The 17826-nt window shown below is 33.1% G+C and overlaps 1 protein-coding gene across 1 annotated transcript in view; it reads right to left on the bottom strand.

The window, feature by feature from the left end:
• Positions 1-1078: 1078 nt before the first annotated feature.
• Positions 1079-17826, bottom strand: part of LOC125064660 — a 28960-nt gene continuing 12212 nt past the window's right edge. Inside the window, exons 3-8 of the mRNA XM_047671819.1 lie at positions 17355-17463; positions 12413-12495; positions 8143-8279; positions 4978-5158; positions 4289-4440; positions 1079-1188 (exon numbers count right to left, since the gene is read on the bottom strand). Coding sequence (XP_047527775.1) covers positions 1079-1188; positions 4289-4440; positions 4978-5158; positions 8143-8279; positions 12413-12495; positions 17355-17463 — 772 coding nt within the window. The remainder of the gene's footprint in view (positions 1189-4288; positions 4441-4977; positions 5159-8142; positions 8280-12412; positions 12496-17354; positions 17464-17826) is intronic.

Below are 17826 nucleotides of genomic sequence, written 5' to 3'. Positions count from 1 at the left end.
TTATAAAATAGATTGGATACACGTATGATAATGGCGTATCGCTCGCTCGTAAGTCGGTTATCAGAATTTCACGAGTGAGCTACGAAGTGAATTTTTATAGAAACGCTTATTGCTTATTTTTACAAATATTCGACTTTTTGCGGAGATAATTTATTCTTATATATACCATAAAGCTGAAGAGCTGAAGTACTGACTGTATATTGTATAGGACATTATGACTCGTATCGTTCCGACAAAATGCCATTTTGGATGTCGATGTTATCGGAATTTTGGAAGTTAAAATAAAGTGATTATAAGTAGTTAAGTGAAATAGTGTTTTTTTTTTTTTATAAATAATGACATATCTAGAATTATTAGTGGAGCACAATACAGCCGAGTTATAGATAAATCGCATGAAATACGTGAATCTAAGGTTTGTTTAACTTTATTCCTTCTTCGATTGGAATAGATATTTTTATTCAAAAGAAAGACTGTCAGAAATATTAAAACAATTAATTATACTAAGGCAGCAGAAAGAACTCCATGAGAATTTTCGAATAATAATTAACAATAATGACGATGAAGATTAGCTGAATGTATTCAAAGAGAATTTTACCACCTTTGAAATGGATTTTCATTTCGTTAAGTCAATAATACTGGCCGTAACAATTCACAGAGATCGTATTTAATTACCATAAGAAGCGAACACCTGAACGCGAAAACTGAATTGAAATCCATCTCGGTTGGATTGAATCGATAAATCCGTATAATATCCACGGTTACGATCGCCTCATAAATATGCAAACACTCGAGGTTCGTGTATTATTCTAAATTGAAGATAATTCTGGTGTGAATTTACCTAAATCACGTTAAAATTTGGAAATTAATAATTTAAATCGTGTTCTAAAATTTAGTCACTTAGCAATAGCTATGACAAAAACAATGGAAATTTGATTATATCATAGAAAAGGAATTGGATCTATTTAATAAGAAATATTGATGTTGCGTTTTTTCAATATCAGCAGATATTAATACATTTATTAGTATTGTTTGATAGTAAAAAAAACAACAAGAATAATGAAAAATGAACAATTTATTGTTATACAATATTATAAGTTCGTAAAACTAGTAAAGTCGCGAGCGTGAATACTAGACATAACGAGACTCTTTTTAATCCCTGTCCTTGATGTAGCTCAGCCAGACTTTCCCCTGTAATAAAACAAATAAGTTTAGAAAATAATTTAAGGAATCAGAAGTTATTATCCGGCTCGAAGGACCAATTAATTTTACTAAGTTTCGGATAGACAGAGAATAGATTTTATAAGAGAAGTTATGAAATTAGGTTCTAAAATTAAATTAGTAAAATTACTTGTGATTTAATTTATATTTGACGCATTTCCCAAATTTTGTTAATACATAGTTATAAGTAAAATATAAAAAAAAAACATTAACAATAAATATAAAGCAACGAAAATCAAAAGAAGCTTATCGACTGACGTACAACTAAATGTATTGCACCAATGGGAATACAGCAAGTGAATTTTGACGAATCAAAGGATCGCAAATACCAATAAATCGTAACATATATGAAATAGTTTTTTGGTATAAGCACCGGAGACGCAGAGATAACACACAGTAAATAATAGAATGATGAGCATGAGCGTAAAGGAGTAAGGGGAAAATGAGCTACGAAGACACGGATGAAGTTTGTGAGGAGGGATATGAGACAAATGGATGTAAAGGATCACACGGCGAATAATAGAGGAGAATGGAAGTAAAACACATGCTGCGCCGACCCCAAATAGTTTGAGACAAGGGCAGGAAAAAGAAGAAAGATACGTAACACGTTACAAAATATCTGTTCTCGAATTTGCTACCAAATTGTTCATGTAATGGTAAACAATAATCATATCAGAAGCCAAAGTCATAGGTAATAGTCAATTTCAGCAAGATTTATTGAGGTAGAAACACTAAGGGATATACAAAGGGGGTATAACATTGCATAACAAATTCGTAAACGATCATATTCAAGCCAGTATCGGATACCGCACACGTGTCTTGCTCGCTTCGGCTTATTGTCATCGATTTGCATATTGGATAATGTCTCTTACAACCGTTATATTGTCTTCTGAGTATTGCTACTGAACTATTTATTGAAACGAGAATATTGTTGTGTTCGAGGTTAATATACACGATACATTTTGTAGTGGTTTGTTAAGTGCCAAAAAATATTAAACTTTGAGTAGACTATGATGTTTGCTCTTGTTTCATTGCATATATAATTAGGATCTTAAAATTTTTCTCACGATGTTTTCTTTCACTACCGTACAAAACGAAGTGAATTTATGAAACACAAATTAGGAACGTGAAAATTTAGTAGTTGCCTGGTTCAATTCAGCCCAAGTCTATAATGATGAAAAATCTTAAGAAATATTATAGAAAAAACAATACAATTTATTTGTACGTTTCTTGATTTACGATACATCGTATCATAAATCCACATATAAAGTTACAAGTGCAATGACACCGGAAAGAAATTGATTGGACTCTGAAGAGGGATCGGTTCACTTATATTCTGTAATTCTGTCTATATTTATAGCAGAACAAGTACGTACTATGAAAGTTCCTTGGACTTACGTGATTTCATTTTGAACTAGCTTGCAGCTGCAAATTTTAACTAGCCCATTCTATTTTCAAAAAATAGTAGCTTAATTAATTCTTTGGCCCAAACTATCTCTACGACAAATTATTAAGTTATTAATTTTAAATAACACGTAATATTGTTTAATTATAAAATTTTAATCACTATCAATCAAGTAGAAATAGTCAATTACAGGCCAGAGGTATTTTAAAATTCTTCGGCCACGACTCAAAGAAGAAAAGGGGAGTCAAGAGAACGCTTTGTCGTTCAAGGTACATTCAACTCATTATCATTTTGGAAGGCATCAAACCTAACGCTTGACGCAAACGGTGTTGGAATGGACTAACCAAATCAGATCTGCAATAGGTCATAATTTAAATGTATTAGAATAGCAACCGATAGAGAGACATGGCGTGACATTGTGAATAGAATAACATCAGTCTCCACTTCATGACGACCACGATCTTATAGATAAAATTTAATACACAATTGTATCTATATCAGAATCAACTAAAGTAAACTATGGAAGAGCTCTGTAGTATTTTTAACATGATTAACTAAACTTATATATGAAGGTAAAATATTCGTTACAAAGCAATGCTACCATTCATATGATTATTTTATGGGATCGATCCGAGCCTCGATCTGCTTGTAAATGGAACATACCGAATGACTGATAAATGACTGCTGATGGTTCTCGATTAGTTTCCTTCTATCCCCTGAATGTTTCAGAGTTCATTGTCTCCCAAATGGTCTGTACGCGTAGGTCAAATATCTTAAATTCTGTTCAAATTTACTCTAGGCATTTGATATTTGTAAAATAGTTGAAGGGGAGTTATTTTATTTTAATAACGATAACATTTTGCTAAATTTAATATATTTTAGTATGCGCTAATTTTTTAAATGTAAATAATTAAATATATTAAAAATAATCAAACTAAGAAACCTTTTTAGGAACAAGAATTAAATTAATCTTTCTAAGTTAATAAGTTTGGTTGGATGGATGTTTGTAACTCAATTACGCGAGAATTGAGAACTCAGAATCGATCTGGATGAAATTTGGCATAAAAATAGATTATACTCTGTGATAACACATAGGTTAAGTTAAGTGTGTAAACTTTCAGCTCAATCGGTAAAACCAATTTGATAATGAATCGCCAAGGGACGTCCGGCACGTGAAATTTAAAGTTATTTAAATAATTTATAATCAAAGAAAACTAAATTATAAAAGTAGAGTAGAGAAATTAATAAATTATATATTTTTTTTTATTACTTCTTATGAGAGCGGCGACGGGAGAAAATGATGGCAAAAGACACAGTCATGAGTCTGTCTTATTACCAAGGCACATCAATTTCACAAACAACACCATTGACATTTTTTTTTCACTCATCCTAACAGATGAAGTTAGATTATTTATATATATAGATAGAGTGTCAAACTACTTCATTTGTAATGTGACACTCTATCAAAACAAATGAATCAATTTTATTATCTTGGTGTGAAATAAAATGTATGAAACTTCTTAACTAGTGTGTGTGTACTTAGTAGTCAACTATTTTTTTCGACGCGTTTTCAACCTTGGCAATCTATCTAGTCATCGATCAAAATTGGGGAAGTCCAAGAAAACTTTGTAAAAAAGGATTAAAATTAAGTCCAAATAATATTACCCTTAATAACATGTAGGTAAACATGCGCCGGTGTGGGTGTGGGCGGTGGAGCACGTGCAATGCTGCAAGTGTATCTTCCCGCATCATCATTTCGCACACGTGCCACACGGAGCACAGAGTTAGCTCCGTTCGCGCCAAACTCTGTACGAACACTGTAAAGTTTGTCTATGAATTAACTTACTCTATTGGTTTTGACTTTAAACATAGTAATTAATTTATGTTGTTGAATACAGCGGTTTAACAACTAGTCAGAAGGGAATTAAGACGATACCCAAATCTCATTAATTAACAAAGCATCAAGCTACGTATTATTGACTGATAAATAATTAAAAGTATCAAAATTATCTTGAATTTAAAATGGAATAAGTACCATCGCTACGATATAGATTTAATATTTTCATTTATGAAATTTGATGTATTGATGCAACAAATATATATAAGTCCAAGTTCTATATTCTGTAAGATGAAACTAGAAGCTCACCGTAAAACAAGAACGTGAAATGTGAGAAAGTGTTTTTGACTAATTTAAAAATAAATTAATTAAAAAGAATAGTATACATGGATCGAAATGGCATAACAGTAAATCAGCTGTCAACATTTCATGATTTAGATATAAATATTTTACATTTTTTTTATTGATACATTTGTATGAAAATGTACATAAAAATGTAAAATTTAATTTAACTTACCTAATTCCCCCTCTCGTTGTGTCATCATTAAGCAAGGCCTCCCTTCGGTACCAGAGAAGCGACGGCCCCCCTTCCATGCGAAGGCCCCGCACTTCACATCGCAGAGCTACCGTGCTCCCTAGCTCACAAACTTGTTCAGACACCTCAGCGCCAGCTCCATCCACGATGCGGACTGACACCTCTGTCAAAAAATCAGAAATCTAAATATTCATTATTCAAGGACGGCTTTTATTAGAGCTTTTGAATCGTCGAAGATGTAACGGATTTATTGAGATTAATCAGTAAGAAACTCAGTAGTTTATATATATATATCATATCATTTATGTTAAAAAGAAGATAAATATTATTGAGATATATATTTATATATTGAAAATTTCTTTAGTAAATTAATCTGCATTTCCTAAATTTGAAATTTGAAATAGTAAAATAAAAAAAAAAAAAACTTAGTCATAATCGATCTCTGTATCTCGGCTGAGACCGTTTTTACCTTTTTAAATATAAGTTGTTTTTTTTTTTTTGTACAAAATGACTAACTACCACGATGTTCTACACAAAAACCTGTTTTCTTACACATACACTAACGCTGGCAAAAATCTTTATAGATAAATTGCATCCACGCGAAGCCGGAGCGGTTCGCTAGTATTCATATAATCCGTGCGATCAAAATGGGATCCGTTCTTTTGGAACTGAGACACGCGCGTTCCTGATAGTGGTAGCGTTAGCAAGCGATGACTCGCGAGACGTATTTATTTATTTGTTTGTTAGCGTCGATTTTTGCTCGTGATTTTATTTTGAGCTAGACATACTGTATATATAATTGTGCAATTATTTAAGTGATTAGATTACAAGGATAATAAGTACAATGAGAAATAAAATTTTGAGTTAATCACACGAAATATTTCATTCACTTGTACAGACATACAAATAGGCGCATAAAGTCGAAAAGGCCCATAGCCTATTCCAATGGAAACAGGAAAAAGGATAAAAAACACCTTAGATTAACGTTTTTCATGCGATTTACTAATGACTCAGCTATATTGTGCACTACTGAGAGTTTATGATTAATATATCTTTATTTATAATACAACACTATTACACTTAACTAATTATTTCCACTTTAAATTTTCTTCCAAAACTCCGATAACAGTTTCGTCGACGTTCAAAACGCCATTTTTTCGCAAATCCATAGTGAATTTCATAGATTAATCAATCTCTCAACCAATGATATCACGTCGATTCGCTGTCAGATGTTGTTTATTTCGCTTTTTTTCCTGTTATGGTTGGAATAGAGTATACGTAGACATACTTCGCCAATTGGATAGTTTTTCAGAATTTTTTTGCTAACGCTCCTTCACTCGAGAACTGTCATTTTCGATATACTTTGACAAAGTTCCGTCCCATTTCTATAGCGCACGGACTATGTTTCAGTGTTAGCAATTTTCTGTATTATATGTTCATACACTAGAAACATATAATACAGAAAATTGCTCACGACTCAAAAAAATGTTTTATTCTACAACGATTGAACTTATGGCTAATTAACCGTCCCTTCCAGACTTCCCAAGCTTAATTAATTGTAGTTGGATATAATTACATACGAGGATAGCATGACTTTTATTATTATGATATATAGTATTTATTCTATATACTGTAAGAACTCTATTTGTATTTCACTCGTAAAGCGCTGAAAAGCGATTAACGCTGTAATGCTATTTTGATGCATGGTTTTTTTTTATTTCATAATTATCATAACCAAAATCGCATAGCACTTGTCATAAAGCATTCATGTTCTTGTTTCACAGCGGGTTTCAAATTTGTTCTTAGAGAACATTTATACAGTAAAGATAAACAAGAGAAAACCCCTGGCCCTAATAATGGATCCATATGGATGGTCTTCCAATATTTAACTTTTGTTTATGAAATGCTGGCTTATTCAAGCAAGTCTAACTTAGCAAAACAAATAATTTGAATATAATAACAGGTTACCAGGTGAGACTGTTCTTATTCTTGACGTTATCAGATATATAAATCGATAACCAGAACTACTAAAACTTTCTTCGAAGATAATTATGGTGCTGTTTGTTTGTTTCCAAATAGTCATGGCAATTACTGGCCTTTATTTTTACTACCGACAAAACGTTTTGTGGGCGAAGAAACCCAATAAAGTAAAAAAGTGACAGCGAGTAAAAATTCCAGAGATTGGCCTAACCCTTTTTTCAGCGTCATCTATAAAGAAGAAGAAGAAGGCTTAGAGTAAAATTCCATCGGTTATGGAATTACAAAGAAGTACTATATAATTCTTTGAGTTAAACGCCGTTTAAAAATTATCGATTTTAAATTTTATATCTCAATAAAGTCTTAAATCACTAAGGAAACCAAGTACGCTCTAGAGTCACCAAAAATGCTAAAGAAATTTTTGGTCCAATAATTCCAATATTATATAGACATAAGTCGGGTGAACGTATGTTGTAAGAGATGTTTTGCATACTTTCCAATCGGTATAAGCGTTTGGGTCACGCCTGGGTCCCAATCATACACGTGTTCCGAATAAAACCAATTTACAGGGTGTTGCTATTTTGTAAGTTTGGAGCTATTCAAATTCAGAGCACATGTTGGAAGTTTTTGATCAATGATAAAGTGAACCATTCACTCTAGATCGAAAACTTGAAATCGAGAATGTTGAATCAAAACAGACAATCGTAGTCCTTAAAAATGCAGTACCCTTGACTTGGAATATCGGATGGCCTAATAAAAGATATTGGTATATCAACTATCAAATGGCGTATTTATTCATAGTAAGCATCCAGTAGGCATTTTAGCTATATCCTCTAACAAAACGATTTTAAAAATACTTATTAAATAAAAAAACAAGTCAAGTAACTCCCTGTAAATGTCTCACTTTTAGGCTAAGGCTCCCTTTTGAGGAGACGGTTTCGACCAGGAGAGACACATGAAGGTCCACGATATTTTCCCTTACCGCCGAACACGAGATGAATTATAAGCACAAATTGAGTACATGAAAGTTTAGTGGTGTTTTCCTAGGTTTGAACCTGTAACCATCGGTTAAGATGTACGCGCTCTAACCACTGGGCCATCCTGGATCGTTTTATTAAATATACAAGTACAAAATACATATTTGTCGTACAGTATTAAAAAAATACACACCTGGTACTCTCAAAGTGACCCGAGCAGTTCGTGGTGGATGGGCTGAAAGCTGGCAGTCATAAAAGGCAGCGTCAGCAGGCCTGACTTCTTTCACTTCTAGTCTCCAGATGTCTGGTGGAATGAAGCGTGCTGAATACCTGCATAACAATTGAAGGTCTTTAATAATCCTATATTAAAATTCCTGTTGATTCCGTCTGTTAATTACGTACCAACTCTCTGAATAAGTATTTGCTTACAAAACTGATTGACAAAGTGGTTATTGGACAAGTTGGCACGTCTAAGAGTGGATTGCGGATTTGGAACCGAACAAGATAAATATTTCTATTGACTGATGGCGGTGTTTCACGTCGTTGATTTATCGGACATCCGTTGGGGTTGCTAGACGGCTGTGATTGTAAAGTTTTTAATTACTCCACACTTTTAGTTATATAATAAAATTTGATCTAAGTCAAGATTTTTATATATACTATACAAAATGTAGACTAAGATGACTGAACGAATGACAATCATCATGTCATATAAAAAGAAAGACCTAAAGTAAAAATAAATAAATGTGCCGGATAAAGGCCTCCTTCCTCACAAGTCCTCCACTACGCTGCTCCAATAAGGCTTACCCAAAGCATACAAATTTCTCTAAGAGTTTCCGCTTATCGCCGAACACGAGATTAATTATAATCACAAATCGAAAAATCTCGAAAAATCTGTGTTTCTTGTCTAGATTTGATATGCACTCTTTAGTAAAAATTAACGTTTTCTAATCACTCCGACATCTCGGCTCTACAAAATGACGAGATTTCTTACAAATTATGTTTTTATAATACAGTTGGATGTATATAACAAGGCATTGTTTCAAAGGGAAATAATTTTTTAATTAAAATGTACAAAAATACTATCTATTTAAGCACTTTTTTTAAATTCTACGTTAAAATTACTCTTGACTCTATTAAAAGTTGGTAAATTCTACGTTAAAATTACTCTTGACTCTATTAAAAGTTGGAAAAGTACATCGTGAAGAGTCAGCATTTTATTGAGGGCAGTAGTTATTCTTTACTATGGTGGTGTTCTGACATGTTAACTATGCAGGAGATGTACAAACAAGTACATTTCCTATTCCCTAATTTATAAAATCCAGAAAATCCAACACGACCGGAAAGAGTTGTTTTTATTTAATAGGTAGGCGGACGAGAAAATAGACCTCCCGATATATGTGGTGACATAGACATCGGCGCTGTTATAAATACACAATCACTGTTACAAAATCAAAGAAACAATATGCTTTATTCAAGTACACCATTCATGTGCCACCAACCTAGGGAGCTAAGATGTTATGCTTGTGTATATAGTTACACACACCCTTGAAACAGGAACACAACAATACTAATAGGTGTTCTGCGGTGGTACCTATCCAGACAAGCTTGCAGAAAGTCCTACTACCAAGAAGTTCTAGTGCAGGACCAACGGTTTTATGCTCTTTCCTTGGCATAGGAGAGTACACTTTAACTTAATTTCCGGACTGTTACTGATAATTTTTCTGAAAACCTCTATTCTTTATTTGCCAAACCCAGGGTTTGAAATCAGGAATTCGAGATCGGCGTTGTTATAAGCTAGCCTTTAAACCAATGAGGTAATAATCCATCATAACAATATTTAACGTAGTTCATTTATAAATTATTGCGGATTTTGATTATAAAAAAGGTCTGGCGTAGATCTCAAAAGTATACCTTCAAAGTATTAGAAAGACTTTTAGTCGCCTCTAATCTTGTATTGAGTAAAATTACTCAAAGTCAGATTATACTTATTTGTTAATGATTTTTAATATAATATTTAAAATGAAAAATCTAGAATAAAATACATGTTGATATCGTAAATCACTCGTTATCAAAGTACTATAAATTTTGAATTCGCAATATACGAAACGAAATATCATAACAAATTTATACCAAAAAAATGAGGTGGGCTATAGAATCATTCATTTACTCGCTTAATAGTCACAAGCTGTCATAGATATCATACACTATACGTATCATAAATTTCTAAAGCTATATACATCAATTGAACATACGTCGTCCGTCAGTGAGTGCAGGTTCGCTCGACAGGTTTATGGCGGCATACCACTCACGTGATGTCACCTCTCGCCAGCCGTGTACCGATTTATGTATAATAGTTAAAATTTGTATTACATAGTTATGTTTGTTTGGCGATATAATTTGTAGCAAGTAAATAATGCGATAGAAATTTTTAAACGTTATTTTAAAATAAGAACATTTTGTTTTTTACAATTTGGGTATGGTGGATCCTTTTTTATGTGGTAAGACCAAAGCAACGTCATTTTGAACTGTTATGCCACAATAATAAATATATAAATGATTGTAGATAAGACAAAAATGTTAGTATCACATGGAAAATAATTTATAATATAACCGGGAGTTAGCCGGTTTAGTCCGGATTTTAGCACACGACTTTTGATTTAGACATTCTCTGATTTAATATCCACTGAGTTATCAATAATAATAACATTTTATATTAAAAAAATACTATTTATCTAAGAAAATGAAAGATTTTAGAACAAATAAACATAAATATAATAAAAATTTTGTTAAATTAATAGACACCATGGTTTTGTATTTATAATTCATCTCGTGCGGTGAAGGAAAACCGCGAGGAAACCTGCATGTGTCTTATTTCAACGAAAATCTGCCACATGTGTATTCCACCAACCCGCATTGGAGCAGCGTGATGGAATATGCTCCGAACCGTCTCCTTAAAAGGGAGAAGAGGCCTTAGCCCAGCAGTGGGAAATTTACAGGGTTCTAATGTAAAAAATAAATAGTGGGAGTGTGTAAGGCATTGAAGATCAAAATAAATTAAAAAAATATCTCCTAGCGCAATCAAAACGTTACGCCCATGAACCTAAACGAATCCCTCGTTATTTTATTATATATATACAAAAATGAAAACAAATCTCGCCACAGAGTAACGTCACGTAGAACCCACATTTCAATTTCATGTTCATCTGTGCGAATATTCGTTTGCGCGACAGGTTTATGTGGAGGTGATTTGTTCTGCCTTTAGATTACTAAAATACCTTTAACAGTGAACTATGTAACATTTTTAGCCAATTGCCAAAAGAGGTTATCGATTCGGCGCTGTTTTGAGCTTATTTTTATTACGGGGATTGTATTTTTGATTACGGAGATTTTATTTTATTATATTTTTGTTATAGTTTTTTTTTTTATTAATATAAGATCATATGGCATATTAACATTGTATTAAATTATTAAATATTTGCCTTTTACCATTTTGACCTAAAATACGTGTTATTTCTATATTTGTATTATAAGAGTGTGTACATACGGTTTACACACAATTTCTATTAATGTACACGCATATATGTAGAGGTTTACTCATACAGATTCATTCACACATACATATATTAGAGGCTCCCTTGTAGCCAACGCTTATGTAGATCTTTTTTTTATCTCGTTTGTTTTTATTTTTAAAATATTACTTTTTATGTCAAGTAATCATTTTCAACGGAGGGACTTTTTTAAAATTATTTTGTAAACTTGTCAACATATTTTTGGATAATAAGTTATTAATTGTTCTTAATTAAGATATTTGCAATCAAGTTTGAAGCATTTAAATATGGTCCATAAGTATTATTGAGTTAATCGTGTAGTTAATATTGTGAAATTACTCAATCAAATTGAATCAAATCAAATAAATATTTAAAAATGGATTTTGTGTATCTCCTTGACATTAAGAATACATCGATACGATTGGTTGATATTCAAAGTCTATGCCACGAGTTGAAATCCTAGAGAACCTATTACTTGCACGTCATTGGTCAATGCTAGCTAGAAATAAGCGAGACGATAACGGTATGTATGACAATCATAAGAAATGGTTTGATAAATAAATAAATATTGGACATCATCACATACATTACTCTGATCCCAATGTAAGTAGCTAAAGCACTTGTGTTATGGAAAATCAGAAGTAACGACAGTACCACAAACACCTAGACTCAAGACAATATAGAAAACAAATGAACTTTTTCTACATCGACTCGGCCGGGAATTGAACCCGGGACCTTGGAGCGGTACCCATGGAAACCGGTGTACACATACTCGACCCCGGAGGTCGTAGTAAGAATCCCACATAATCCAATTATAACCCAGAGGCCCGGGTTCAGACCTTTCTGGTTTCCAATGCGTGCACAAAAATGGATGTCACACACATATGCATAGATTTGTATGTATATATTCACCTGTCGTCGGCGGTGTATTGCTGTGTGCCGGTCGTGAGCAACTCCATTGGTAGCTCGTCGTTTTTCCGACGCACCCACGAAACCTGTGTAACATATTTTAAATTTTTTTTTTAAACTTTTTGTCGATAGACAGCAAACGTGTCAGTTGTTTACTTAATAGACGATAAATAATGAATAGTTTGCACGTAACAATTTCAGATGAGAATATTTATTGTTTCATACTTTTTGAAGCGTGTATTGTGTATTCAGTAGTCGAGTGTTCGTTTTTTGACTTCCTTTAAATAAAAAGGACCTTATATAATAATTTTATATTAATAAAAATAATAAAATTAATATTTAGGGTTGTTTTACATATATTTTGAGTAAATTTGTAGAGAGAAAAAATTATTAAAAATTTGAGGTCTTTTTTTTTTAAATTCATGCAAACAAACGCTATTAATAATATTTATGTATTTTTTTTAAAATGTGTTAAATAAGCTCTATCTATATATTCAGTTTATGACATAATATTCACTAAAGAGCGCCATATTTAATACAACGTGACGTCACATAACTTATAATCAACGGACAATCTAGGCTCTTCACACGATACATCATTTGTTAAATTATCATAAGTACTTTAGAAGATATGCGGAAACAAATTAATATACATACCCAAACACTTACATACATACCGATCAAAATCATAACCCTCCTTTTTCCTTCAACGTAATCAGGAAAAAAATATTCAATTCTTAGAACTGGCAACATTGTCACAGTATTGTTATGCAATGACTTCCCCTAATTTTGTCTCTAACTTCCTACAATATGCTAGAAAACCGATATCTGTAGATATCTTGTGATTATTTTTTTATTTCAAAACATGAATTCTTTTAACCCCTATTAATATTTCTTGCTGTTTGATTTGGAATACAAACATTATTAATGATTATAAATATTAATTTTATTCTGCAATTAACTTTAAGGTTTAATAGTACAGAATATTCCAAATACCCTATTTTTATATAAGACTACGTTAAAGTTTTGTTTCCCACTGCTGGGCTAGAGCCTGCTCTCTGGAGGAATTGAGCTGGTGGTATAGCAAATAGACTTAAAGGGTATTTTACTATTCTTACATATATTTGCATCCTAGAAACTTGAACCTCATTTGATCAGGTTGCTGCAACGCTTGGTGGTAGGGCTTTGTGCATCCAGGCCCATCTGGGTAGGTACCACCTACTCGTCAGATATTTTACCGCCAAACAGTACTACTCAGTATTGTTGTCTTCCAGTTTGAAGGGTGAGTGAGCCAGTGTAACTACAGGCACAAGGGACGTAATATCTTAGTTCCCAAGGTTGGTGGCGCATTGGTGATGTAAGAAATGGTTAATATATACAACGCCATTGTCTATGGGCGGTGGTGACCGCTTACCAACAGGTGGCCCATTTGCTCGTCCGCCTACCGATAACATAAAAAAAAATATGCGAAATGCAGGCTTACTGAAATCCTTGATGATTGTCTAAATATTATGTAGGCAATACGTTCTCGAGAGAAAAGAAAAATATGTCGTGTAAATGTTATACACAATTGGAGCCGTTGACAAAATTCGTGTAATTTATACATACAGCGACGTGCGTTGTTCATTACATCACACGAGCCGCTAGGGAAATATACTTCATATCGCATCAACCCAAAACTAATTAAGATGGAAGAAAGATCTCGCTGGATTTCATATTATTTATATAAAAAAATATTAAGTGCGAAAAAACTAAGTAAATAAATTTCTAAGAAACAATACAAAATTTTTAGTAAACGTAAATGCATAAATATTCCACCGCTGGGTAAACTTTCTTCACGAGGAATACGTTTAGAGCTAATGCCAAAATGTTGGTCGGGGTCCACGTTATGCATGTGGCAGATTGTTATCCTGCATATGCAGGATTTTGCCAATGCTTTCTAAATATTGCGAAGAATGATTTGTAAATATAGGAACCACATTAAAAATTTTAAACTATAAAGTCTGTGTCGTCATTTTCACAAATTTTTTTTTTTAAATATTTATTATGTTAAAATCAAGTCAAATCAGTTTTATTCAAGTAAACTTCACAATGAATGTTTTAGATCGTCAATATTTAAACACTACCACCGTTTCGGAAAGCAGCCTCCAGCGAAAACAATTGGCAAGTTGCTTCTTTCAAATAAACAGATTAACAATGCTGTTTTTCACAAAAATCAGTGTCCTGTGATGGAACATATGTTATAATTTAGGTCAAGCAAATATGCCACCTAATGATAAGCACCACTCATAGACATTAGCGAAAGAAAAGAAACACTGACCATTCCTTACATCGCCAATGCTCCATCTATCTTGGCAACAAAGATTTTATGTACCTTGTGCCTGGAGTAACACTCACCTTTCACACCGAAACACAACTACACTAGATACGTATTGATATTGGGTGGTACCCAGAAGGATTTGCCCAAAGCCTTCCAAGTAAATGAAGTAAAAAAATAATATATTCCAAATTTTTGGGAAATTCTGGTACAACCACATCAGCAACGATCGAAACCTTATATTAGCGGAAGAGATCAATCTCATTAATAATTACTAATCTATTAATCTAATTCAATTATCAAAAACATTTATCATTTAAGACTGCTTACTGTTAACCTTAATTGGATATTGGCAACAAATTGTATCGTTCACGAACCTCGCATATTAATTAGACCAACATGACATTATCATAGTAAATTACAATAGTATTAAATGATTTGACTGTAATAGCCTGTTATTCATGATTCATGTTCTATTACAACAACACTGTAATAAGCAAACGATGTACAATTGTACTGTATTAACTGTTTGAAATTCAAATTGCAAGAATTATTAAACTGTCAATTATTCCCTTTAAAGCACAATCCTGACAAATATTAATAATTATGAGAATGAGTTTGTTTATGATATTCGTATACGTCACCAGGGATAGAGAAATCGGAAACTTTAAACGTGACAACCCTAACACGCGGGCGAAGCTGAAGTATTTAAAGAAGTATCTGAATAAAATCGTAAAAAAACATTTCCAAGTTCAATTTTTTATTATTCCATCATCATCTCCTTAATTCGAAAAGGTTCTTTAGGAGTGACTTGAGATTATAACTTTTACTTTAATTTAAATAATAAATCTTTATTTTCAAATACAATCATAACAATGACAATGGAAAAACATAGCCGTGCTATAAATGCACTATATAACGATAACTCAGCGATCTATACACATTCAAGAATTCTTGACATCTTTCTGGAGCATTCTGTGGAATTCAACACAAAGACCAACAAAGCGATGGTCGTGAATTCAATAATTCTTCATAACACATAACGTGGGAATCGTACGAGTTGCAACATCAAGACCACCGACGAATCGCCGCCAACGATCGGTACCGAGTACGAAGGAAACTTCACTTCTGACTCACGCTTCGACACAAGGCTAATTAGTGGATAAGATAAATGTAATTTCTTTACATCTTTTTTTTTATTAAATATTTTAAATAATTAAACGTATTATTTGCTTCTCTCGAGGTCGTTCATTGTAACTGCCGTCACAACAAGTAACTTATAAATAACAAAACTTAAAGTAAATTTCACTATCGTACTGCACTGTATTGTACTGCATTGCTTATGTCGGCAATCCAAATCGGGCTCTCGACTTCCAACGCTGATTTCCAATAATCGCCTTACAATAATTGATGCCTTCGAACGACAGTACAGCTTAAAATATATTTACCGTGCTAGTTTTCGGTGTTAGGAATTTGATATACCAGAAAGAGCTTTGGTTGTGATTCTCAAATTGTAGGTCCAATTTGTTCGTGTAAATAATGCATATCATCATTAAAAGTTTTGTAATGGTCGAGTTTCGTGTGACTTGGACTTGACCCTTCGTTGTTATTCGTCTAACAGAAAACCATCAAAGATGACCTATCAAAGTCTTAACTAACAAGCTATCCCTCTGAACTTACAAACTATATTCGATTATGGTTCCACTAAATAAAATGGACGTATTATTATTGATATTAAATATTTAACCAGCACTTGTTATTCATTGACTAACAAATTATCAAAAGATATAACATAACACGCCCTGTGTTATACACCCTGCGTAGTTAGACGAAAATGACAACATTCCTCATGGCAGATTTTTGTGCGACACGTACCAGGTTTCCTCACAATATTGTCAACTGCCTTTCGAGACTAAGTTTTTTTTATGATATAGGAAGGCGGACAATCAATTGTGCTACCCGATGGTAAGTGGTCACCACCGCCTATAGACAACAGCGCTGTAAGAAATATTAAACATTCCTTACATCACCAATGCGCCACCTGTAGTTACACTGGCTCACCCTTCACTGGAATACAACAATACTGAGTACTGCTGATTGGTATTAGAATATCTGATGAGTGTTTGGTACCTATAAACACCTTATATGTTTATAATTCATCTCGTGCTCGGCGGTGAAGGAAAACATCGTGATGAAACCTGCATGTGTCTAATTTCAACGAAATTCTGCCACATGTGTATTCCGCCAACCCGCATTGGAGCAGCGTGGTGGAATATGCTCCAAACCTTCTCCTCAAAGGGAGAGGAGGCCTTTAGCCCAGCAGTGGGAAAATTTACAGGCTGCTAATGCTAAAAAAAATAAAATGCTATGTTTGGTACCTACCCAGATGGGCTTGCACAAAGCCCTGCCACCAAGTAAATCTACATGATCTTATGTAGATAAATATATTATTTAACTACGCAAGGCGTGTTGTACAGTGTATTTTAACGATAATATGTAATATCTTATGAAGACTAGACCAGTTGCTTGTACATTATATATATAAACGTCTAACTATTTACTTGTATTCCTTGCTATGTACTTAAACCCGTGACTGCTGGAAAGTTGGAATGCTGGAACATACATTACCAGTTTATCGTGAAGAGCGTCAACTTTGCAGTCCAGATGTGCAGTAGAACCAACCAGCGCTTCAATTTCTGGTCCTGCGGCTACGTAGATACTGTTGCCATTTCCTGGTCTAGAAAAAAATATTGAAGTGTTAATAATTATTTTTAATGTTCTAAAAACTGTGAAATCTAAATTTGTTTTATATCAGAAGTAACACAGAAGTTTGATTTAAATTAAAGGAAAAACTTTTTAAATTGGTAGTTTGGAAATTGATGTGCCATAAAAAATTTGTTATGTTACTCGTTTTGTTCCTTAATTAGTTAAAGCATTGGATACCATGAGATTGTCATATATTAAGTTTTATAAATAAATCTGTAAGTTAGAATAACTTGGGATAGTCCTGATTGCGATCTACAATTGAGACGCTAACTAAATAAAAAATGGTACAGAGTTCTCTTATATCGACCACGCGTGCTTACTTTAAACGTCTACA

This window comes from Vanessa atalanta, chromosome 6, assembly GCF_905147765.1.
Source record: "Vanessa atalanta chromosome 6, ilVanAtal1.2, whole genome shotgun sequence".
In the NCBI taxonomy this organism is placed as follows: Eukaryota; Metazoa; Arthropoda; class Insecta; order Lepidoptera; family Nymphalidae; genus Vanessa; species Vanessa atalanta.
The sequence above is the reverse complement of the archived record's forward strand: the minus strand, read 5'-3'. Positions and strand labels throughout refer to the sequence as shown.